Source organism: Chionomys nivalis, chromosome 25 (assembly GCF_950005125.1).
Source record: "Chionomys nivalis chromosome 25, mChiNiv1.1, whole genome shotgun sequence".
NCBI classification, from domain to species: Eukaryota; Metazoa; Chordata; class Mammalia; order Rodentia; family Cricetidae; genus Chionomys; species Chionomys nivalis.
In genome coordinates, this window is record NC_080110.1 from 19,132,469 (window position 1) to 19,157,057 (window position 24,589).

General features: G+C 37.9%; 1 protein-coding gene across 4 annotated transcripts in view; it reads right to left on the minus strand.

Moving 5' to 3' along the window:
• Positions 1-24,589, minus strand: part of Otogl (otogelin like) — a 114,066-nt gene that overhangs the window by 12,136 nt on the left and 77,341 nt on the right. For 2 of the 4 annotated variants that reach the window (XM_057757959.1, XM_057757956.1), the window contains 16 exons: positions 24,249-24,416; positions 22,420-22,698; positions 20,540-20,657; positions 15,986-16,065; positions 14,064-14,134; positions 11,874-11,877; positions 11,457-11,506; positions 10,388-10,565; positions 9,458-9,600; positions 9,209-9,232; positions 9,030-9,122; positions 6,962-7,151; positions 3,902-4,116; positions 2,392-2,533; positions 1,306-1,491; positions 147-359 (listed from right to left, as the gene is read on the minus strand). In XM_057757959.1, the coding sequence (XP_057613942.1) occupies positions 147-359; positions 1,306-1,491; positions 2,392-2,533; positions 3,902-4,116; positions 6,962-7,151; positions 9,030-9,122; positions 9,209-9,232; positions 9,458-9,600; positions 10,388-10,565; positions 11,457-11,506; positions 11,874-11,877; positions 14,064-14,134; positions 15,986-16,065; positions 20,540-20,657; positions 22,420-22,698; positions 24,249-24,416 (2,154 nt within the window). The remainder of the gene's footprint in view (positions 1-146; positions 360-1,305; positions 1,492-2,391; positions 2,534-3,901; positions 4,117-6,961; positions 7,152-9,029; positions 9,123-9,208; positions 9,233-9,457; positions 9,601-10,387; positions 10,566-11,456; positions 11,507-11,873; positions 11,878-14,063; positions 14,135-15,985; positions 16,066-20,539; positions 20,658-22,419; positions 22,699-24,248; positions 24,417-24,589) is intronic. The other 2 variants (XM_057757958.1, XM_057757957.1) reach the window with 1 other exon arrangement.

Here is a 24,589-nt window from a genome sequence, read left to right on the forward strand (position 1 = left end):
TTAATAGTTACTGGCAAGCATTTTAACATGAATTTTATAACCCATTTTGAGAAAATGGCATTTATGGAAGTACTTCATAGTTAGCCTGCCGTGTTTTTCACAGTCATTGGCATGCATATCTACAAGGCTTGAGTTTATTCACATACCACAAACTTCTTTAGAGCAACAGGTCAACTTATCAACAATGTTCATGACAACTTCAGCTTCTCGTTCACAAATGGGGGAGGGCTCTTCTTCACAGACGGGCTCTATTGGAATAATGCTTCCATCCTCCAGACATTTGTAGAGGGCACACTCATCAACGCCCCCATTCCAAATCTCCCCAGCACTGCGGGGTTGATCTTCACTGTCAGTGCACACTTTAAAAGATCAACAATGTTATTTCATTTACAACCTGGCCCTACAGCAAGTCAAGTCATGACGTCTTAAATTTTGAATCATTACTCTTCCACTAATAAAAATGCAGGCCATGAATCTATACTGTCTCAGATTCTTCTGTTTCTTTCTTCAGCTAGTACATTGCATTGCTCTTGAACCAAAGTTACTATGGAGTCCACAGAAAACACTTTTATTTTCTACAACCTTCTATGGGCACTTTCCTTACCGGCAGTCACAAACCTGTTTCTCAAAGTATCCTTACATTTCTATTCTACTTGCCCTTCATTTAATCATTAGCAAAATTTCTTTTCTTCTTGCCATGATTTAAGACCCACATGACTGACAAGGTGCTGTGTTGCAACTTTCAGAATCCTGCGCTTTTCTAATCAGTCACAACCATAAGGAAAATATGCCAAAAATAATTTGAATATGAACATAGAGTAGTTAAGTGTTTCCCCTAGATAATAATGCTATCTACCATTTCCTGCATTCTTAATTTCTTAAGACACTGAATGCACAAAATGTTTTTTTAACTATTTTATGTTTCCGTGTTATGACCATAGGGACTAAGTCCTGTTAATTTCTCCATACATAGCCTCAGAATCACGGAGGCAAAAGTGAACCACTACAGAAAAAATAATTAGAACTTAAATTGACTCCACAAATTACTTTTAATTTTTAATTTGCCTTGCTCTTTCCTAGTTATTAACATACACACAAGTAAAGATTGAGAACCATCATTATCAAATATCCTAATTTTAATTCTAACTCAATCCGTATTAAAAGCAAATTACAAATTCGTTTCCTTTCCAACACCTGGGCCATCTTTGATGAACTTCCCTCAGCATATATTCCCAATATTTAAAAGATATTGTACATGTATGATGGCTGGATTCCTGGGCAATCACTTTACACTTTGATCCTTACCACATTCTCGCTCTGGGATGCACAGGGTTTTATCTGGCCGGTGAAGAATGGTTCCGTTCTTGCATACACAGTCCTCTCTCAAATTCAGACAGGAGGAGTGCCCATAGAACCATTTATTGAGACACGTTCTTGCCTCACAGGGCCTCACACAGGGCTGGTATTCCTTTCCCTCTGGGCAGCTCAAAGCTGTCAGCAATAAAAGACAGAATTTGCTAATAACCAACGTAATCTACGTGAATTCTGGTCGAGAAAGAGCAGTCAGCCTGCATTGCAGATACAAATTTTGCATGGTTTCACTTTAAAGATTATTTTTCATTTACTGCATAACAAATAACGTAAGCCTGGTGACTTCAAAGGCATCCTTCAAGTATCTAGATGGTATTCAGTGTTGTAGTTAAAAGGGTTTCTTTAATTCACATGAAATATATATTTCTAATTTCCAGTCTAAGTTTCTTTCACATAAATATATTGAGTCCACTATTACAAAACTACTGCTCCATGCAGCCAGAGAAGATACAATTTCTCCATTTCTCTCCAAGATAATCATGGAAACACTCCTTAAATATGTAACTCAAACTAAGTCGAGAGAGAGAGAGAGAGAGAGAGAGAGAGAGAGAGCTCACTGGTTGTAGAGGTTTAATCATTTACTGCCAAAAGAAGCATTGCTGAGCAGTTTCTAAATGATGTTTTAAGAAATTCTTGTTGATTTCTACTGTTCATAAAAAGTCACGCTGTTTAAAAATGAATATTCAGCTTGTGGGAGGTGGTATAAATTGGTACAGTCTTGATGGGGAAGAATATCAGCGTGTCTAGCGAAACTGGAGATGCTAGATGTTCATGGTGAATCAGGAGTGGAGATTCCTCTGGTAACACACCAAGAGGGGAACAGGAAAAGGATACAGAGCCAAATTCCCTCATATTTCTGAAACTCAGGGACAACACTTGCAGTGTGACATTTGTTTTCATTTTCCATTCACGTTCGATTTCCTAAGTCATTCTGTGACTCAAAGTAAATAAAGAAAGGATTGGGAAGAGGAGGATGCTCTAGAATGGTTAGAAGACATCACTGTGCTAGCAGTCACTCACGGCAATAATCAGGTGTCCTCCACCGAATGCAGATATCAAACTTGTTGCACAGAGCCGCATAGGCAGAGATCACATCGCATTCATAGCTCCAGAGATAGGTGTAGTTGAGCCACATCTTTCCACAAAAGTCCAATGGTGAGACCTAGAGATGCATTTTACCATATAAAAAAATTCTGTCACTTTTAACTTCCCCAAAGGCCATGAGCTAACCCAAAACCATTTGAAAAATCAGGTAAGATCATTCCTTTTGTGCCAGCACATGGGGTACAGAGGCAAGAAGATTGACGCGTTTGATACCAGCCTGATCTACATAGCAAGTTCAGGTTAGCCAGAGCTACATAGTGAGGCCCAACTTCAACGAAGTTAAAATATTTAGAGTAGTAAATTAACATCATCAAAGTTTCTCTTAAACCTCAATTTTCAAAACCGTTTTTGCCACACACCCCAAAACAAGACTATATAAAGGAAAACAAACGATGATGCTTTAAAACAGATTTAAATAACAATCAAGTACACGTGTGTTCACTTTTATGTGCATGCATTTAAAATATGACTGTAGAATATGCTTGCCTGCCTAGCACGGTCATCCACATGGGTTTCTTCTGAACTATAACTTCCTCGTTCTTCTCCCTAGACTGCCCTTCACCTGTATAGACTGCACCAAAATGCCTCAGTATTCTCCTTGCATGGACTTTTGTACCAAATATTCTCTTATCCACATTGTTTTCTATGTCAAGATCTTTCCCTCTCCCCTCTCCTTTTTTGGCAATATGAGGTTTTAGATGGCTCAGATATGTGAATCTTCCCGAAGACTTTTCTAAAGCTGAACTCATACGTATTTCCATACCATGTATTGTAAATATCGGTTCACGATTCCCCTTCTTTTAAACTAGAGGCACAGGGAGGACCTTATCTGTGCATCACAGAATTCCAGCACAGTTCCTAATACATACTAGTATAAATGGTTTACCAAATTTTGTACTAGTCTGTCCTTTTCTCTTTAACAAGAAATATTTTTTTATTGACATGGATCTCTGAAACTATCTACTAATCACGTAAACTGAGAAAGCAAGAGAGTGAGGAGGGGGGAGTTCATAAATTGAGGAAACAAGAGCACACAAAAATCAATCAAATTTATCCAGTGATGGCTGCTATTCACACTAGAGGGTGAGCATCATAGGAATCAATTAAAACTTCACTGTCTTAACTCTTACACAAGGTTATCAAGCACCATTGATCTATTTTGGCTAGAGGAATTTATTCATGGGAAAATTCCATTTCCCTGAAAGTTATACAATTCTAACAAAGCAGAGGCGGGAAAACTACAATTATCCATCCTGTCTCTATAAGTTTATGAAGATTAAACATCTCTGAACTTCAAACATACAGACGGAAAGACCAAAGAGAAGCTATTCTCAGTAGAATACCATAGTAAAAATGGAAGCTTAGGGCTTTTCATTCTCTCAGAATCTCGAATGCAATTGCTCATTTCTGACTGCTTTTAACTTACTTTGTCATGGCACAGAATAAAAACGTCTCTGTTCAATAACTCGATGCAATGGCTGCAATCATGTTCAGTACAGTTCCTAACGGGTCTTCTCATTGTGACTTCAAATGATTTATCAATTTCCCAACTTCCGATAAATAACTCTATGTCTTCCATGTTGGTAATAATGGTGCCATTCTGCATCCTGAGGTCATCGTCTGGATCATCATTGCAAATTCCTTGAAAGCACATGCAGCTTTTAGATGGCAAAAACCTTCGTTATCACCAACTCAATTGGCTTAATACTTGGCTTTAAACAAATATATTTGAATGAAATTATAAGCATCTGAATTTGGTTATCTCTTAACTTTGGCATTGATAGAAACTTTAAAATCATGTATTTTTATTAAATGTGTATGTTAAATGAAAATGGAGATTGTGTATATGGATATTCTGCTCCTACAGTATCCAGAACAGCAAATATTTGACGAATGAATTCCAGTCTTCCATTCTACAAGGAAAACCTGGTATAAACATAGTAAAGTTTTTCTTTAAATAACTGTTTCTGTTTTATTATGTAGCTTATGACGTAACTCCAGGAATGGGTCATTGTAATAATTAGTGCTAACTATTGACTTGAGCAGATGTAGAATTATTTAGTAATCAATCTATGGACAGACCTTTGAGGGATTATCTAGCCTTTGTGCACGTCTGTGAGGAAATATGTGGGCTGGGTTTACTGAAGTAGAAAGATCCTCACTACAAGTGGGAGGCACCAGTCCCTGGTCTTGGGTCCTAGACTTAACAGAAAGAACAAAGATAAAGACAAGCATTCATCGCCCTCTGCTTCCTGATTGTGAGTATAACACAGTCCATTGCTTCAAGCTTCTGCTGTCCTGATTTCCCTGCCATGGGATACCATATTTTTCAACTGTGAATCAGAATAAATACTTTCCCTTAAATTACTTTTGTTGGGATATCATATAACAGCAATGAGGAAAGAAACTAAATGGTATAATCTAGACAAATTATAAATTACAGATCATAAACAATCCAGACAAAATCAGGCAGTTGATGGCAGTCACCTGAGGAACAAAGATTTATTCAATATTAGGATATCACTGTCAGTGTATGAACTAGGATTAGTGGTGAGAGATACTATTTTTTCAAAGTATTCAGACTTGTTGGCATGCTCTAGTTTTGAGCTTCTTTGAGAAAGGCCAGACAAATTAGTTTACTCTTCAATAGTGGAGTTTAGAGTCAAAAATGGCATAGAAAATGTCCCCAGGGCCTTAATCAAACTTCGCCCAAATCCCACCCTAATTTAAACTGTCATTTTTCTTAATTCTCGGGAATTTATTCCATAAAACATGTGAATTAAACATTTTCTTTAAGCATCAAACTATAATCCCAAGACAGGAATATCATCAAGAGTAAAGTCTGTCAGATTCTCTAGATAACTTCATACATCAAAGTAGTCTAGGTTCTTTACATCTAAACTTCTATAATGAGAAATAATAGCAAAACTATGTGTTAGCTTTAAATGCATTTTCAAAAATGTTTTCATTCTACCCACCATGCAAGGGGTTCGCAATACAATGAAGAATTTGATGCCAATAATGGCTGTGGGACCAGGATGAACTGACTATTTGGAGTCCATTTCCTATGGACTGATACCTTGCTCAGCTGTGATACTGGGGGCTTGGTCCTGCCTCAACTTGGTATTCCAGACTTAGTTGACTCCCCATGGGAGGTCTTACACTTTCTGAGGAGTGGATGGGAGGTTGGGTGAGGAAAAGGTAGGAAGGAGTAGGAGGAGGGGAGGGAGGGGGAACTGATTGGTATGTAAAATGAAAAAAAAACTTTTAAATAAAAAATTTTTTAAAATAAAAAAATATAATAATGTCGTTCCATCTGGCATCCTCTCAGTTTGGGCCTCACTCTTTTTGACTAGTTTCTTCAGCCAGCACTCAGACTAGCAGTCTTGATGAAACACAGACATCACTTTAATTAACCATATATCTACCACAGTAATTATGTACTTAGGCAATGATCTGTGACTAGCACAATTGTAACCCTAGTCTCTGACCTACACTGTTTATTTAGAATCTAGTTAGCCAAATGACTGGCTTCACAAGAGCAAAATATCATGACAATCAAATAAGAAAACATACTACATAGAAGAGATAGATCCTAGGAAGGATTATGAATTCCCAAAGTTGGGTTTATTACTCAATAACTAATGAATTATTATTTACACTCAATAATAACTATTTTGAGAATGATAATCTTAAATCATCACAGAAGTTTGTGCTATGGTCAATGTTAAATATTCTTAGTAGGTGAAGAAATATATAAACCATATTTAACAAAATATTAACATAAATTCAGTTCCAAAAAATGTAATATTGTGTTTAGATCACATTGTGAAGGGCCCTTATACTGTACTTTCTAAGAGACAACAGATCTAGTAATTTCAAACTTTTGCTATATGGCTGTAGATATGTCCAGTTTGACTTATAATTTCATGTGTGTGTGTGTGTGTGTTGAATATTATAAAATTAAGTCTAGGCATAAAGGTGAACATGAAGCATACATTTTATGATAAAACTGGCATGAATGTTCAGAACACTAAACTCTTCCAAATGGCTTATGTTTTTCCCATAAACATACATTTTCAGACATTAAAATGTAATAAAGAAACAAATATATAAAAGCCTTTAATCTTTATACATTGTGTTTTAATCACATAAATTAAAATAACTCTGGAACCAATATATTAATAGAGGCTAAAATTAAGTGAATTAAAATATACTTAACAACTTAAGAATGTTCTGTAAAGATGACTAATACATATGTAATAAGATACAACAAATGTGCGTTTAAATAGAATATCTAACTTGAAATACTTTTCCTTACTTTATTAGCCTTTGTTGAAAGTCATTGATTTCTAAAGTACTCTCATGTAGCATTGAGCATGACCATCACATTTCAGTCTGCAAAGTGGGCCATGGGTGTCCAAAACAATGTAATGTAAAAAGGAAAACACGTAAGAAAACAAGAGATATCAACATCAGAACTCACCACAGAGTCCTTCTGTATAGGACGACAAGTTAAACTGGGGTCCGAAGTGAATGTCTATGATTCCTGTAAGGTGAGCCCACTTTATGACTAACCCGGCAGGAGTAGTAATTACATACATTGTGCCAGAATCTTCTATGAACAGCTCTTGACTTGAAAAGGGCAAAGGCACGACAATAGAATCCACATCTACCTAGAATAACATACATATAGCCCTTAGGAGAAGATTTCTTAAAATATAGAAAATAAAATTAGCCTTTTATATAATGTAGGGTTTTTTTAGTGTGTGAAAGTTTACTTCTCTGCCACCCTACACATTCTGATAACTTCTAGTCTTCTTGTTGACCCTTTGCTATGCCTTGATATATTCAGTGTTCTCTCTTTGCATTTTACTCTTCCTGAAAAGTAAATTTGTTTCACATATTTTCTTTAGTCTGATTCCCTCCACATGATGACCAGACCATTATTTACTAGTATTAATTTAAGACAGAGATCCTTCTAACCCAAGATTCAAGAGTAATAATGTTCAGAAGAATCATCTTTCAAATCTCAGTGATTCTGCTTCTTTGGTTTTGTTGAGATTTTGAACTTAATTTTCAGCATGTCTATTTGATACTTTTAATGTAGACAGCCCAAGGAGATTATACTTTTAAACAAAAACAGTGATTTGAGGTCATTACCCTGATATAGAACCATGAGCTATAGGTAACAGCAATTTTGGTAGTTAACTCTCTCACCAATCTTCTGGATCTCCATCTTTAGACCCTAAACCTGTTGCCTCTTCTACTCCCTGGTTTCTTCCTATTCTTTAAGATCTCCACACAGCCTGTTTGACCCCTCTATGAGTATACCACTTCCTTTCTGTATTTCTCTGATATATTGCTCATAATTTTAACCCCTATAACTCTTATTTTTCAATCACCAGACAATAATACAAAAGCCACAAAACTGCAGGTTAATTAATATTAGTATCAGTGCTATATCGTTTCAAATAATATTGTTAATAGCTAGATATTAATTTAACAAATGACCAGCAATTGTCCAGGAATATGTTCAACTGAGGATAAAAATAATAATCCCCTCTATCCAAATGCTCAAAATAATAACATTTACTATATTTGAGGCTATTTACTATATACTCTATCAACTTCTATCAAAATAAAAAACGCAAGTGCTATCATCTAAAAATTACCATACCTGCATATTTTAAGTTTTACTTAGTTAAACTCTTTTACTATCATATTTTATATTCATTTTAATATTAAGTCTATTATATAATGTAGAGAATTGTGGCAATACAGTAATTATGTCTAGAAAGCAAGATAGTAGACCATCCATGTAAAGCAAAACCTTTGTACATTTTTCCTTATTCTTTAGATTGAACCATTTAGATCTAAATGATATATTCAACTGCTAATTCAGTTTTACATGCTAAACAGATTCCTCAGATTAGATCTTTTCCTATAAAAACACTCAATTCCTTTCAAGCATTTCATCACTTTGTTTAGGTTATTAGAATAAATTTGAATCTGCTATTTTTCTTTACAAGTTAGTATTTATTCATTAAAATAGAGTGGTGTCAATGCTCCCGAACGAGCTATCAGTCTGCCTTTCTCCTAGGGGTCTTCCCTGGCATGTGCTTGCTACTGCTGTTTTCTACAGTGTGCACCTTCCTCTCCACATCCTTTCCTTCACCTGACTTGAAACAGTTCTTAGTTCTGGAAGAAGAAGTTTGGTGGCTCACACATCATCTGAGAGTGTGCAGCAGGTGTAATGTGGCCCTCCATCGGTCTCATGGAGGGTAACTATTTGAAATGCCTTCACATAGATGGAGGGAAAATACCAAACTAAGAAACACATCCTTAAAAAAAGAAAGAAAGAAAAAATAAAAACAATAACAACAACAAAAAACCACATCCTTTAACTTTCCATGACAAAAATACTTATCCACAAGAAGAGCAAATAAAAAAAATACATTCATGTCTAATTCCTCCTTTTGTGGAGATGATTGTTTTGCATAATTTCCTCCTCTAATCCCATGTGAGAACATATCTTAATTGCATGCTCTTACCTTTCTTGCTGCTCTATTAATGAGTATTTTGTGTGTAGATATTGTCACATTTAGCTTCTTAAAACAAAGTTCCGAGATTCTTCCAAAAGAAGGCTTTATTTGAAAACAAATTAAAATTTTATGACGTTAGATAGTTTTAGTGAGAAGCAAAAGGAGTCTACTAAATTATTCACAGATACTGGTTTTTTAAGGGCATTTCCATTCTGGGGAATAAAGAAAGACACACATTTAAAATAAATGCACTGATTATCCTTCAAAACCATCAGAGTAATATTATACATCTATGACAAATACTTTTTCATAAAAATTTTCTTTGTTTCAATACTAAGAGATCAGTCTCATTTAGTATTTTATCACTGTGGAATCCAGGATGTTACAATGAGCTACAGATTTAGGAAGAAATGACCACAAGATGGGTGATAACGTACCTGATTCATGGAACATTTTTCAATGTGAACAACTACAATTTCCCCTGGGATTCTTACTAGGATGTAAGAAGCCTTGCTGGACAGAGCAGCACTGTTTCCGTCAAATGTGATGATGCTCAGCTCTGACAACATGGAGCACCGACCTAGGACAAAATCATGCGGAGTGGAAGTTTTTAAACTACTATTTGAATTTTAGAACTAATTTCTCTCTTAAAAATATACCTTCTTCCTAACTCCCCTGCTGCTCTCATGTTGTGTTTTGGTGTGTGTGTGTGTGTGTGTGTGTGTGTGTGTCCCACTGCACTTAACTGGGATTTGTTGTGTGATCATGGATAGGGATTATTTCCATGGGTGGGGACAATGTACAAGTGGCTACCTTACTGGGAAATATAACTTCCTCTTCTTGTAGCTCAAATCTCTGTGTGGAGAGGAAGATGAGAGAGGATAATGAGGGAGACTTTTAACCAAGGAACATATAAATATATATATAAAATTGCTTAAAAATACATTTTTTTTAAACACAAATTACCCAGTCCTACTCCAGGGACCAGGAAATCTAGAGATGGGATCGAGCACTCTGCCGTAACAAGTTCCTGAGATGCTAATACCTGTTATAGGCAGGGCAGCAGGATCACAGTCAATTACTAGAGTCATTCTGTTCCTACAAGGCTCTGTTTTATTTCCAAAATGCCTTCAAGTTTTCTGAATCTGTTTTAATGCACTCACTTCTAAATGGGGAAACATTTTTTAAAAGCCTCATTAAAATATTCTTGAGGTATATGGGGAAAAGGGTTGTGTGAGTGTGTGTTTGTGTGTGTATATTGACATGATAATCTCAAAACAAACAACGAAACACAAAACAAACAAAAAACCTCAACACTGTTCTCTGATGCAGAGACAAGGTTCACTGTATGAGAAATGCAAACTCACAGGGACATTCCCACTCGGGACAGCATATATCACTGTTCACTTGAACAGGCCACCCCCGGAAGCCACAGTCCGGCATTTCCAAGTCCTTTGGGCAGTTCAGCGACCAGTTGTAAAAGGTCCATTCCATATTAAGGCAGATGTACTGGCTACAGTTGTAAACAGGGTCAAACTGCTGAGGCTGATAACAGAAGAGCAAAACCAGTTAACATCTCAAACTCAACTAATGCTTTCATTGGAGTTTAAATTTCACATTCACATTGTTCTCATAAGTATGCACGCAATTAACAAAAACCTTTTGAAAGATAATTCAGAATTCGCTACAACTTGTTGTCAGACCACCTCTGTAATAATCAATATAATACTTAAGATTTACATTAACACTGACTTGAGATCAGAAGTATCAGACATTTAAGCAAGAGGTTTTTTTTTTTCTTTTTTAAAACACCCAAACTAGAATAGGACAAATTATCAAGGAAAGATTCTTAAGTTCTTACTTAACCATGACTTTGTTTTTGTTATTGCCATCAGAAATCAATTAATAAGAATTTTCTGAATTAGTTAAGAGAGCACAATGGTGGATCATAGAGATGCAATAATAAGTTAAGTGCTTGATTTTCAAGCATAAAACTTGACTTCAGGCTCTTGAACTTCTGCTAAAAAGCCTGGCATGGAGGAGGTGCACACTTGTAAACTCAGAGCTGCAAAGACAGAGACAGTAGATGCCCGGGCTCATTGTTCAACCAGAACTTTTTACTCAACAAGATCCAGGTCTTTGAGAAACTCTGTCAAAAAATAAGGTGGATGAGTCCTGAGAACCAACACTTAAGTTGTCCTCTGGCTTTAACATGATACACATATGTGTGCATGCATGCCCAAACATCACACAAACACACACACATAATACACACACAATGAAATTACAGTTATAAACATGCAACGTATATCCTGCTTCTCTTTTAGCAATTAACTGGATACTGTGCCAAAGGGAGTTAGTGTTTGTACAATGATACACAGACTAGTATAAGCGCTATAGAAACAATGAGCAGCTGAAAGAGACACACAGCCATACCTCACATTCCAAACCTGTTGTTGGAGTCTCATGTGACGGAGTAACCATGTCTTCATCTACAAGAAGTAAAAACATATCCCTGTGAATGGGGTGGGAGTGACCACGAAAGGATGCTAAATGTGATTTTTAAAACTGTGCTTAGAAATTTTACATTGTCTATTTCACTCATTCCTTCCAGGTATCAAGCAAACTAGATAAAATAAAATAACTTTGTAATTTTGCAGGTGTAGAAACGAAGCCATTGACAAATCTGGTAAATAGCATGGGCAAATTCTAACTCAGGATTCCTGATTCTAGAATACTACCACTTAGTGATGCTTTTATAAACAGTCTCATTGATAGGATGATGTAGCACAACTATCTGAACAAATAAAAATATCAAGGGAATCACCGAATACCCCTCAGGAGCTACAAAACCCCACTGCGTTTCAATGTTAAATTGTGAATCTAGTCCCTTTCACTTGTCAACCCCCAGTTTGGTCTCTTTTCAGGCAGAACAGATGATGCTCTGTTGGACCATGTGGCAACCCAGTGTGAGTGTGATGGAGAGACCGACACACAGGCTCAACAGGCTTATCTGCAAGATACTTTCTAACATTCTCTATCAGTACTGACATCATGCCTAAAATAGTCAGTCTGAAGAACAACAGGACAGCCAAGGCAAGTGGCTGGAGTCTTCCCTAGCTGGAATTGTAATTTATCATTTACAGGATTTAAATAGACCGCACAGTGGTTCCCATTGCTGTTACAAATTATCACAAATTTTAGAAGCTTAAAATATCAGCAATCTATTATATTGCAGCTTTAGAAATGAGATTGCCAAGATTAATGCATTGGTATAGCTTCATTCTGTGAGCTCTAGGGGAGACTGTTTCCTTGGCCCTTCCAGATTACTTGGAGTCCTTGGCTCATGTTTCCTTCTCTCTCTCTCTCTCTCTCTCTCTCTCTCTCTCTCTCTCTCTCTCTCTCTCTCTCTCTCTCCCTCCCTCCCTCCCTCCCTCCCTCCCTCCCTCCCTCCCTCTCTCTCTCTCTCTCTCTCTCTCTCTCTCTCTCTCTCTGTCTCTCTCTCTCTCCCTACCTCTATCACTCTGTCTCTCTCTCTTCCCCCTCTCCCCTGTGTCTGCTGTCACATCATTTTCTTGACCTGGTGACTACATTGGACCCATGTGGATAATTCAGTCCAAGACTCCCATGTCAAAGTCCAGTCACAAATCAATCAACTACTTCACATCAGTTAAGTCCATTTGCCATGAAATGCCACACATAGACCAATAGAAGATGAAGACATACACATTTTTGAAGAGAAATTTTCAGTCTATCATAATCTACAAGATAACTCTTATATAATTTTAGTGAATTCTGCAATTAAACCTTACATGTGTCCTATTTTATAGTCTCTAACTTGAGGAACAGTTAAAATCCCACTCACTGATCATACAAACAGTGTTCATGTTATCATATGTCTAGATGTTGACTCATGCAGAGAGTGAGGTTTAATAAAAACTTAAATGTCATTTTTGAAGTCAAATCATACCAATTTCTCGTTTAGTCACAGCACAAAATCAGAAAGGAATCTAGTAACTGGTGGCTGCATGTTTTTCAACGCAAAGGACACATTGTTTCCTGGTCAATGTTGCTTCAATGATGTTAAATTCATCCCGGGGGTTACCAGCAGTATCTGACTGTAGACTTGTGCTGGCTGAGATCTTGTGACAAACCCAGGACATTTAAAACTGAGACGTGTGACTCTCCACATTCCCTGGGTCTTTTTGGAGATGATTTGGGCTATTCCAGAATACTTGTATTTTTAAATGCTTCAGGATCACTTTGTCAATTTCATTATGCCTAGTATAATGTAAAGGCTACATGAACAATAATTTAGCTTATATTTTAGGAACATTTTATATGTTTATATTTTATATGTTACTATATAAGAGGAACATTCTATATGTCATTAACCCACAGGAATATTTTTTCCGAATACTTTTGATCCGTGCTTAGTTGGAAGCTATACATATGGAGTGCTCTTTGTTTTGCAATACTTTGACAACAATTACTTATAATAAGATAGAGGCTATGAGCTTTAAACGTCCCCACCCTAACCAAGTGCCCAGAGAGAACCAGACATATTATTCAACTGAGGCTAACCAAATATAAGTATCTAAAACTAAACTTTTGTAAATCACAACCCCAGGAGGAGCATATTAATCTCGGCAAGACTCTATGAGTGGAGTTATGAAATCATTTCATGGAGCAAGTTTCACAATGAGGGAGGAATATGAGGGTAGGAGCCCCAAATACTTCCTCAGAAGTCCGGACATAATCCAAAATATCAAGGAAAGTTCCAGAGGAAACCTGGATTATATACATCTTCTGAAAGCCAACTCCACTACCATAAGTTTGGAAGAAGCCTTAGTAACTAACCTACATAATCTGAAATGGAGAAAGAGTTGGACCAGTTGCAGAATCCACACACAGCCCCTTAAAAAAAACAAAATCCACCTCTGGAGTTTTTGTCAATTTGGTAGTCCATGTACTAGCAGCTGGGATAAATGGGCCCAGGCTTGTATTGCTGGATGCTAATTTTGCTGTTTAAAATTGTAGCACTCCCCAAATCCCTGGGTATGTCTCCTTACCTGGTGGCACTAGCGCAGGTTCTGTGGGAATCAGTGGTATGCCTGCAAAGAAACAGAGGTACCCTGCCTTAATCTGTATTGACATAAAAGAAGACTCTCCTAACACATACAGCTCTTTGCCTTCAAGGGGACTATTTAAGGATAAAAAAAAAATCACAAGAAAGAAAAGCAAAAAAAAAAAAAAAAAAAAAAAAAAAGGATAGTCAAAACAATCCTGTACAATAAAAGAACTTCTGAAGTCATCACAATCCCTGACTTCAGACTCTACTACGGAGCTACAGTCCTGAAAACAACCTGGTATTGGCATAAGTACAGAAAGGAGTACCAATAGAAATGAAGCAAAGACCTGGATAATAACTCACACACCTTTGAACACCTGATTTTTGACAAAGAAGCAAAAAATATCAAATGGATAAAAGAAAGCATATTTAACAAATGGTGCTGGCATAACTGCATATTAACATGTAGAAGAATGAAAATAGACCCATATCTATCACCATGCACAAAACTCAAGTCCAAATGGATCAAAGACCTCAACATAAAGCCAGCTACACTGAACCTTGTAGAAGAGAAAGTGGGAAGTACACTTGAACATATTGACACAGGTGACTACTTCCTAAATATAACCCCAGTAGCACAGATACTAAGAGAAACAATTAATAAATGGGACCTCCTGAAACTGAAAAGCTTCTATAAAGCAAAGGACATGGTCAACAAGACAAAACGACAGCCTACAGAATGGGAAAAGATCTTCACTAACCCCACATCAGACAGAAGTCTGACCTCTAAAATATACAAAGAACTCAAGAAATTGGTCATCAAAAGAACAAATAATCAAATAAAAAAATGGAGTACAGACCTAAATAGAGAACTCTCCACAAAGGAATCTAAAATGGCTTTAAGGAAATGTTCAACATCCTTAGTCATTAGAGAAATGCAAATTAAAACAACTCTGAGATTCCATTTTACACCTGTAAGAATGGCCAAGTTAAAAAACACTGATGACAACTTATGTTGGAGAGGTTGTGGGGAAAAGGAAACACTTCTGCATTGCTGGGGGGAATGACAGCCTCTTTGACTGTCAGTGTGGTGATTTCTCAGAAAATTAGAAAACAACCTTCCTCAAGACCCAGTAATACTACCTTTGTGTATATATTCAAAGGATGCTCAATCATGCCACAAAGACATGTAATCAGCTGTGTTTATAGCAGCATTGTTTGTCATAGCCAGAACCTGGAAACAGCCTAAATGCCCCCTCGACCGAAAAATGGATGAGGAAAACGTAGTACATTTACACAATGGAGTACTGCACAGTAGAAAAAATAACGACAGCTTGAATTTTGAATGAAAATGGATAGAGCTAGAAAACATCATTTTGAGTGAGGTAACCCAGACACAGAAAGACAGTTATTATATGTACTCACTCATAAGTGGCTTTTAAACATAAATCAAAGAAAACCAGCCTACAAACCACAATCCCAGAGAACTTAGACAATAATGAAAACACCAAGAGAGACTTACATAGATCAAATCTACATGGGAAGTAGAAAGTAGAGAAAGACAAGATCTCCTGAGTAAATTGGGAGCATGGGGACCTTGGGGGAGGGTTGTAAGGGAGGGGAGAGACAGGGAGGAGTGCAGAGAAAAATGTAGAGCTCAATAAAAATCAAAAATCTCACAGTCTTAACAAAAATAAATCATAAGAAAGAGATATGAGAAGCAAGATAGATATGTTTTAGAAAATAATTGGGAAGTTATAAAACAGCCTGATGACGGGGAAATTGAAATAAGTTATTGTCTTTCTCAAACTTCTGACTGTAGCTATTTTCCTCAGGAAAAAAATTATCTGTGCTTTTCATTTTGAACAGTAAATTCAGCAAGGTCCACACTTACAGTCTTCTGGATAAACACATTTAAGGGTCACCTCATCCAGGATCATATGTTTGGGGCAGTGCGGCAAACATCCTTCAACCCTTTAAATGAAAAAATAAATGAAATAAAGTGTAAATAGAAAAATATGCATTAAATGTTTGCAACTGAGGTTTAGTATACTTAAAAAAAATCTTCGTCATCAGATACTTGGGAGAACTTTACTTCTTTATTTTTAAGTGTGTGTATGTGTGTGTGTGTGTGTGAGAGAGAGAGAGAGAGAGAGAGAGAGAGAGAGAGAGAGAGAGAGTATACCATGTGTGTGCAGATACTCACGGAGGTCAGAAGAGGGCATCAGATACCCTGGAAACAGTTTGAACCCAATAAAAAAATGGGGCACTGATCTGAACAGAGAATTCTCAACAGAAGAAATTCAAATGGCCAAAAGACACCTAAGGTCATGCTCAACCTCCTTAGCGATAAGGGAAATGCAAATTAAAACAACTTTGAGATACCATCTTACACCTGTCAGAATGGCTAAAATCAAGAACACCAATGATAGCCTTTGCTGGAGAGGTTGTGGAGAAAGAGGCACACTCATTCATTGCTGGTGGGAATGCAAACTTGTGCAACCACTTTGGAAATCAGTGTGGCGATTTCTCAGGAAATTTGGAAACAGTTTGAGATATGCACTGTGAAGAGCAGGAACCCAACTCAGATTGTATCTAAAATCTACAGGCACACCTAATCATGGAGTCATCTTTCTGACTCTACTCTCACTTCTATATTCCAAATATCTGAGCAGATTACTATGAAGTTTGACTATTATTGTCCTGAGGAGGTTTGTAGGACAGACAACATCAACAGTGGCTTTCGCTGCCTATTATTCAGCCCTAACCTCCCTGAAAGGAGAATTGAGATGTCACAGGGAAAGAAATGGAGTGGTTCACAGAAGAGGGTTTTATTTTTTGTTTCATTCAGATAAGGAGGAATAACGGTAGAGGTGCAAGTTCTTGGGGGATTTAATATTTGTACCCAAATTCCTTCAGTGATATAGTTGAGAGTATATCTAATTATGAGTTGGAGAGAGACCAGTTTTAAGACCCAAGAAGTGTGTGGCTTAAACAAGAAACCCCATTACTTGTAGGAGTCACAGAAGTAAAAGGACAGTCTCAAAATTTTCGAGATGTCATGGGCTTAGGCACTGGGTGCACAAACCTAAAGATGGCATGTAGGTCACTGCTCTGCCTAGGAGTCAGACCAAAGTCTGAGTGAAATCATATTTTCCTGTCATCCAGATGAAGCTCAGAGTCCAGTGTTTCCTTATTGGAAGGAACTATAACCCACCCTGTACAGCCAAGTCCAATTATTAGATTCACACATGCCAGAGAGAATTAATGCAAATCCTCACAGGAAAAGGCCTGATTATCTGCCTCTCAAATGCACTAGCAGGCTGTAATAATATTTTTAATAATCTCTAAACACTTCCAATTGCTTCAGGCATTAATAGGTTGGACAAAGACGTGCAGTTTTCCATTCAGGGTGAACTAACTTGAACCGATGACGGGTCAGCAGCAGAGGGCAGTGTTTGTGAAGCAAAGGCTTTCTCCTGCCCAACAGGTTTAAGTATGAACAGTTAGTTAGCAATATCTTAGATTCCACATGTACAAATGCATCTTTTAAAATACAAACAGCTTATACATGCTCAGCTGCTTGTATCATACAATGGACTGGAATAATGGAACTCTAATTGACAATATAATCCCATTTGAAATTTTATCAGGCAGCAGAAGAAAAATTAAAGTTACAGGAAAATTGACAAGCTAAAGCCAGTGGATTATCGTTAAGTGAGGTCATCCTTATTTTTTTATTTAACTCAATTATTTTGCAATTGTTTTGTAGAGGACAGAATTCATACCTATCCTCTTAAGCCATTTTCCAAAAGCCACTATTTTATCCCTTATCAGTAACTCCATAGTCACATATAACAGACTTCTCTTTACTTTGTCATACAGCTAATATTATGACCAACTTTCAACAAATAGATAGAATACCTCGGTGTAAAGGAATGACCATAAAAGATACATAATAAGAAGAATTTATATTTGTGCTCCACAGTACACTGCTTGACACATTTTCTCACAAACCGCTTTCATTTTCAGGGAACACTTTAATCTTTAGCAGTTGCTTGGTACTGGAAACTCAAGTAATCTGAGACAGGAATGACTGATCATTCATTTGGGCACTTGAAAGAGGGGTGCAGGGGCATATTGAAACCCAGCTTAGTGAATGGGTCCCCTTGGGCCACAGGCACAATCAAGAGTTGGTACAGACACTTCAGAGTAGAGGACAAGACAGCAAGGGATATGCACAAATGGGAGAGCTTGGCAAGTAAAAGCTTCCCTGCATCTTCTAGTCACCCCTCAACCTCTCCAGAAAGGGAAGTCTTTCAAGGAAGCACACTGGAGACATTGGGGGAGCTGGCATCAGTCACCTCGGACACTGGTTGTGCTACAAAAGGAATAAGAGCACCTAAACGCCACTTCCTGTTACAGCTGGCTTTTCACCTAGTGACAAACACATGTGTCTTCTGCTCACTTCCTCTCCAGGGGTCATCATTACCATGTGGTCACAGAAGGGGCATAATGAGATGCACTTGTGACTATGAGAGATCCAAAAGGTAATCACACATCACACTTCTTTCTTTAGACACACATGCACGCACGCACACACACACACGCACACGTGCACGCATGCACACAAGTTTCAATTTAAAGATAACAAATCAGAAGTTCCTCACTCCTCTCAACTCACAGCCCTTGGTGAACAGGGCACAGTGGATCAGACCCTCTCTCTTCAAACTGTGTGCCTTAGGGAGAGCTGAGTGACTTCTCTGGGCCTCAGCTAGAGTGCTCTAAAAAGGGGGGGGGATGAGATTAGCCATTCTACAGCCCTCAAAAATGCAAACTGAATGTTCTGTTGATTTTCGTTCCTTCTCTAGCTCTTGCCAAACTGTTGAGCCTGCTTATGTGTCTGTCTCCTTTGTGAAGACTGAGAATTCCTGAGATGGCTTAGGTTTTACTTAGTCACATGCCTGGAGCATTTCATAGTACTGATAGTAATAATAATTCTGCAAAAAGCACTCCTAGATCTTTAGTGTAAAATGACCTCAAAATATGCCCCCCCACTATGGGTCCATTTCCCCTTTCTTATGAAAGATGCTTACACTCCCTGCTTCCATTTTGCCTCTTTCTTATGTCCAGGGTACTAGACCCTATGAAGAATTTTCAGTCATAAGAAATTTGATATCATTAGAAGTAAATTTCTCTTCTTAATATTTTCTTTACCTCATCAAAGGGCAATATAGTCTTCCGTGGAGTTAAACGGTTTGAACTTTCCAAGAGTTTCACTGTTGTGAACAGAAGTTCCTAGAAAAAGCCATACACATGTGTAGTGGCATTTTATTTGTATTTTTATTTGTTTTTGTTTTTTGTTTTTGTTTTTCGAGACAGGGTTTCTCCGTAGCTTTTTGGTTCCTGTCCTGGAACTAGCTCTTGTAGACCAGGCTAGTCTCGAACTCCCAGAGATCCGCCTGCCTCTGCCTCCCGAGTGCTGAGATTAAAGGCGTGCGCCACCACCGCCCGGCTTTATTTGTATTTTTATAAATAAAGTTTGCCTGAAGATCAGAGAGTAAAGCAGTCCCACTGGTCAGCCTTACAGACGAGGCAGTGGTAACACACACCCTTAATCCCAGTAGCCACACTAGTTGCCATAGAAAGCGGACAGTACATGCCTTTAATCACAGCCCTAGAGAGTATTATAGAATGGGAGGAGACAGCTCTCAGACACAGTCTCATTCTGAGATTCCTAGAGGCAGGTTCACCATTTCCGACTGAGGTTGAGGTAAGAGCCAGTGCCTGGCTGCTTTGCTTTTCTGATATTCAGGTTGAACCCCAATTTCCCTCTCTGAGTTTTTAATTAATTATGCTACATTTGGTGCCTGACTTTTACCTGAGGCTTTTTAGCCACCAGCCCAGGCCAAAGCTAGGATTGGAATTCCAGCTCTAGGAATTGGGACCCAAACCTAGCCACCTGGGTTCCAGAGAAGCAATAGCCTTCCCAGCTCCCATCCGCCACTGCTTAGCTTCCGTGTAAATATGGAAAATACACAGAGAATCTGGATACTGTTTATTATTGTGTCATCTTTAAATTGTTTAACTGCTGAGGAAGGAACAAGAACTGCTAAAAGACATTTGATTATAAATGCTGCTGGATTTATCCAACCTGTATATTCTGGAAATGACTTCAAAACTTAAGTCAAGAGATACGTTACTTTGTTTTCCTTTCCACAGGAAGTGAGAAGCTGTGGATTCATTCTGTGTTAAGAAAAATAAGGTTTGATCAGGGAAGCCCCCCCCTGAAAAATCTAAGAGGAGTGAATGGCCCAGATGATCCAATGTTTTAGAGCATCTCTATTGCAGTTTCCTCTGAGTTCTATATCCAGAACAGCTTTGAGGCTGTTGGCTGAGATGATCCAGCCTCAAAGAATTTAAAGGTTTATGCACCAATGTTACTTACGGTGGGAGAAAAGCACAGGCTAGAGCTTCAGGGTCGCTGCACGTTTTAAAACAAGGAATAGCACAAGGTTCGTATCTCCACTCACACATCCTCCTGTAAGGTACCACTGCCTGGATTTCTGAGCAAAGAAGAAGGAGAGTTAAGCATATTGACACATACATTTTGAAAACTAACTTCTGATAAGAACCCGTGTTGTGTTTGACCTCTCTCTCATCATAATATTCCGTCAGATAAAAGCATTACAATTCCCTGGGGACCAGAAGATCTGGGTGCTTGGGTTGAGTGACTAAATGAAGACCTAGCCTCCAAAGAGTTAAACGTCCTCCTTTCTCTCGTGTTTATGCTTGCAGTGATTTCCCCATTATTGTAGCTGAGAATTTTACTCTCTATGCTGTGATTTTACTTCTGTTTTTTTCCTGCACAGCTCTGCTGAGGAACATCATTTGTGATCTGAAATGAAACATGCCTTCTTTATAATAATCGAGCATCTTCCCAGCCTCAAACAAGCAGGAAAGCAGTAAGACCAAACACACATCTCAAGACAAAACTCTTGGGAGCGTGTCCTACCACTGTCCTTCCCACAGAACTTACCACGTCTCTCATACATGGCAAGTCCTGCTTGAATACAAACAACAAATCAGTGGGATTGAAAGATAAGTCCTGTAGTTCTAGATCGTTTGGCTAAAGACTTTTCTCTTACAAGCTCTGGCACTACATCTCTTTCCCACATCACGGAGAAGGCCTTCTGGCAAGTTTTTCTCTACATAAGAGATCATTTAAATCTGTGCCTGAATCTGCAGAACACTTCAATTCTTTTTTTTTTTTTTTCCTCGAGACAGGGTTTCTCCGTAGCTTTTGATTCCTGTCCTGGCACTAGCTCTTGTAGATCAGGCTGGCCTCGAACTCACAGAGATCCGCCTGCCTCTGCCTCCCAAGTGCTGGGATTAAAGGCGTGTACCACCACCGCCCAGCTGAAGACTTCAATTCTAAAGTGTAGGAAGGAAATGGGCTGTTTCAGAGGATTCTTTGTGTTTGCAGAGCTGAGCTGGATTTCCTGGCTCATGTGTCCTGAAGGAGGACTGACTTTAGGTTCTCAGTGGACGAAGCCTCCAGTGATCAGTGTCTCTGATGATGTCATCGACTGTCCTTTGCTAGACCTTGAGTGGGGCTGCTAGATCCGACTCTAGTAGAGCAGACTTCTGGATTAAAGGGGAAATGGAGGCTTTGGGGTTCAACTTTACATACAATCAAGTACAATAATCACACCATTCTACAGAATGGTATGCAGGCATGTCAGTACTTTTACTCAAGAGCCAAAAGGGAAAAGAAATGTCCCTAGATGACCTTGGCTACCCCCAACCTTCAGAGTCCCACATGTCAGAAAGCAATCTCCTCAGCTGTAGATTGCAGTCTTTCTTGGAAATCACACCAGGCTTTTACGAAGCAAAGGAGACTTTCCAGGGGTTGATGAATGGAGACACTCTTGAAATCAGAAGACAAAGATAAATAATGCTGTCTTCGAGTCTAAGAATTAGATTAATAAGAAGCTGTGTTATAGGAAAAACGTAGATCCAAAAACTAGACCATTTCATGGGACGTGAGTGGGTTTTGATGACAAAGCCTAGTAAGTACTATTAACAATATTTGGGGGAAATAATTATAATGTTAGTTACGTTATTCTAAGCCATTTATATCCATGCATTAAATACAGTAGATAAAAATCAGTATTATTTCGCCCAGTTAGCTCAGTAGCCTGATAGGTAGAAGGGTTAGGGTCACATAAGTGTGCTCATAGAATCGGATTTTTAACATTGGCATCTGACAAGGTCTGCATGGCACATGTGTCCGTACTCGCTCATTGGAGCTCCCAGGAAGCCCACCTTCTATGCTGAAGCTGCTTGACTGCTTGAACTCTTCCGAATCATCGTATTTTGACACTCTGACACCAGAATCCGTGAAAACAATAAAGAAACCTTTCTTGCTGTATAATTCGAATGCACTGGTACCAGGAATCCAGAGGCCTTGGTGGTGGAAAAATGTTGCCCTCTGATGAAATGCCGAGCTTGCCTGCCACATCAACAAGCTAAGAGTGCCATTGTCGTGAACATAGAGAAAGTAGTTTGGCCTTTCAGCAGATTCCAAGGAAACCAGAGCCAATGCTGTAAAACAGAGTGTCTTGATGACATGGAGTCTCGGGAGAACACAGGCATCATGCTGTTCATTTGCAAGGTTGAAAATAATCAAACACATCCCCTCACAAAATGAATGCCCATCTCAGGCACATCGGACATGAATTATGAGATTTCAAAGAGAAAAGGTAAGGCTTTAGGTGTAGTAAATAACAATGAGCCAACCCTCCCAAACCCAATCTCTGACAGGTTTTCTTGTTTTGAATTTATCTATTATGCAAAAATAATACGAATCTATATTCATAAGCTGTAATAATCTCACATAGAAAACCTGCAAACCACTAACCTGTGTGATGGAAAAGACTAAGAGAACAAAAATATACTAATCTAAGAGTGTAACCAACGGTGCTTTGATATCAATGGGGTCTTAGAGGAACACTGGGCCATATAGGGGATCTTGCTACACTGAGAAAATGTTATTTACTCAATAGTACAATCTATTTTCCAAAGATGACAAAATGGCTAATGAGTCATCAGGCTTTGAATAAGTATGATTGCATTTTATCAATTTGATTTGAAATTGTCCTTTATATATGTAAGATTCCTGCTATAAACACTTTTTATTAAGATATTGAGTTAATTTTATTAAAAAAGTATTTGTCTCTTTCAAAAGCAGGCGTCACTATAAACTATAAAATCAAGACATCTATCAAATGCAATGCTACCAAAGACATGCATTTTTGTCCTCAAAACTTGCAAATATCATGACTAAGGAACCAAGATACAAAATAAAATAAGATAAATTTTTATACAAGGAAAAACAGTTGCAACTAACGTACATAAAACTTCAGACTGATAGATGCTTGAGAAACACAGAGGTCATTTTACAGGAAAGAAGGTATCATTCAAACTGGAAAATTGGAAGCATTTTCTCAGAAAAGTGAGCATTTTATCAGATTCATTCATTTCACATTGTTTTTCCTGAGCTTGTAGAAAAAGCTGTGTGTGGTTCTGGGTAGACTACAATGGAAACATAGCCTGGCATTACTGGCCAGAAGGGCACAGCCACCAGGAAGAGCAGGTGCCAGGTAGTTACAAGCCTAGGACACAAACTTCTGATATGAGCCAGTGAATGAAGGCAGAGTCAACACCTGAGACCAGGACAGAGGAGGTGGCTGAGGACAGAGACCATCTCTGACTTTCTACATTCCAGTGTGTGCCTCCATGCTCAGTCATCTGATGTCAATCATACCCTTCCCTTCCACTTTAACCTCCCATTAAAATTAAATGTGAGGAATAAACTGTCTTTTAAATTTTTTTTTTCAAAAAGTAAGCTCTGTGGTTCATACTGTAAACATTTAACCAGTGAGTTACTTAATACCAAAAAGAAAAAAGAAAAAAACGCTCAGACATCAGCAGTTCTAACATAGCAATGCCAATACAATAAGCCAAGATTTTATTATATTATTTGGGGAACTTAGAAAATGTCATAGCGTATGAAGCATCTAATTATTACTTGGGGAATACTTAATGAAAAGGTGTAAGTGAAGAACTAAATTGACATTTTCAGTTATACTTACAAGATGTCTTCTCTTTGAAAAGGCCCGGAGTGATCATAAAAATAAAAAACAAATTACCACGATTACTACTTCTTGGCAAAGAAAAAATGCTTCTACTGGTCAGGTTGGCACCAAGAACAAGGCCACTCTGCCCATAGCTGGCCAGCATATATGGTCCTTCTCCAAGTCCTGGTGAAGTTACAAGTAGGATAATTACAGATTAGCATGGGACTTTAAATTTTTAAAATTAAAAATACTTCATAAATATTTGGCAATTAAAAAGTTATTCAGATTAATTAACAACTAGTTTTCAAATAAAAGTAGTACAGTATGTAGTATATATATATATTTAAAATATATTA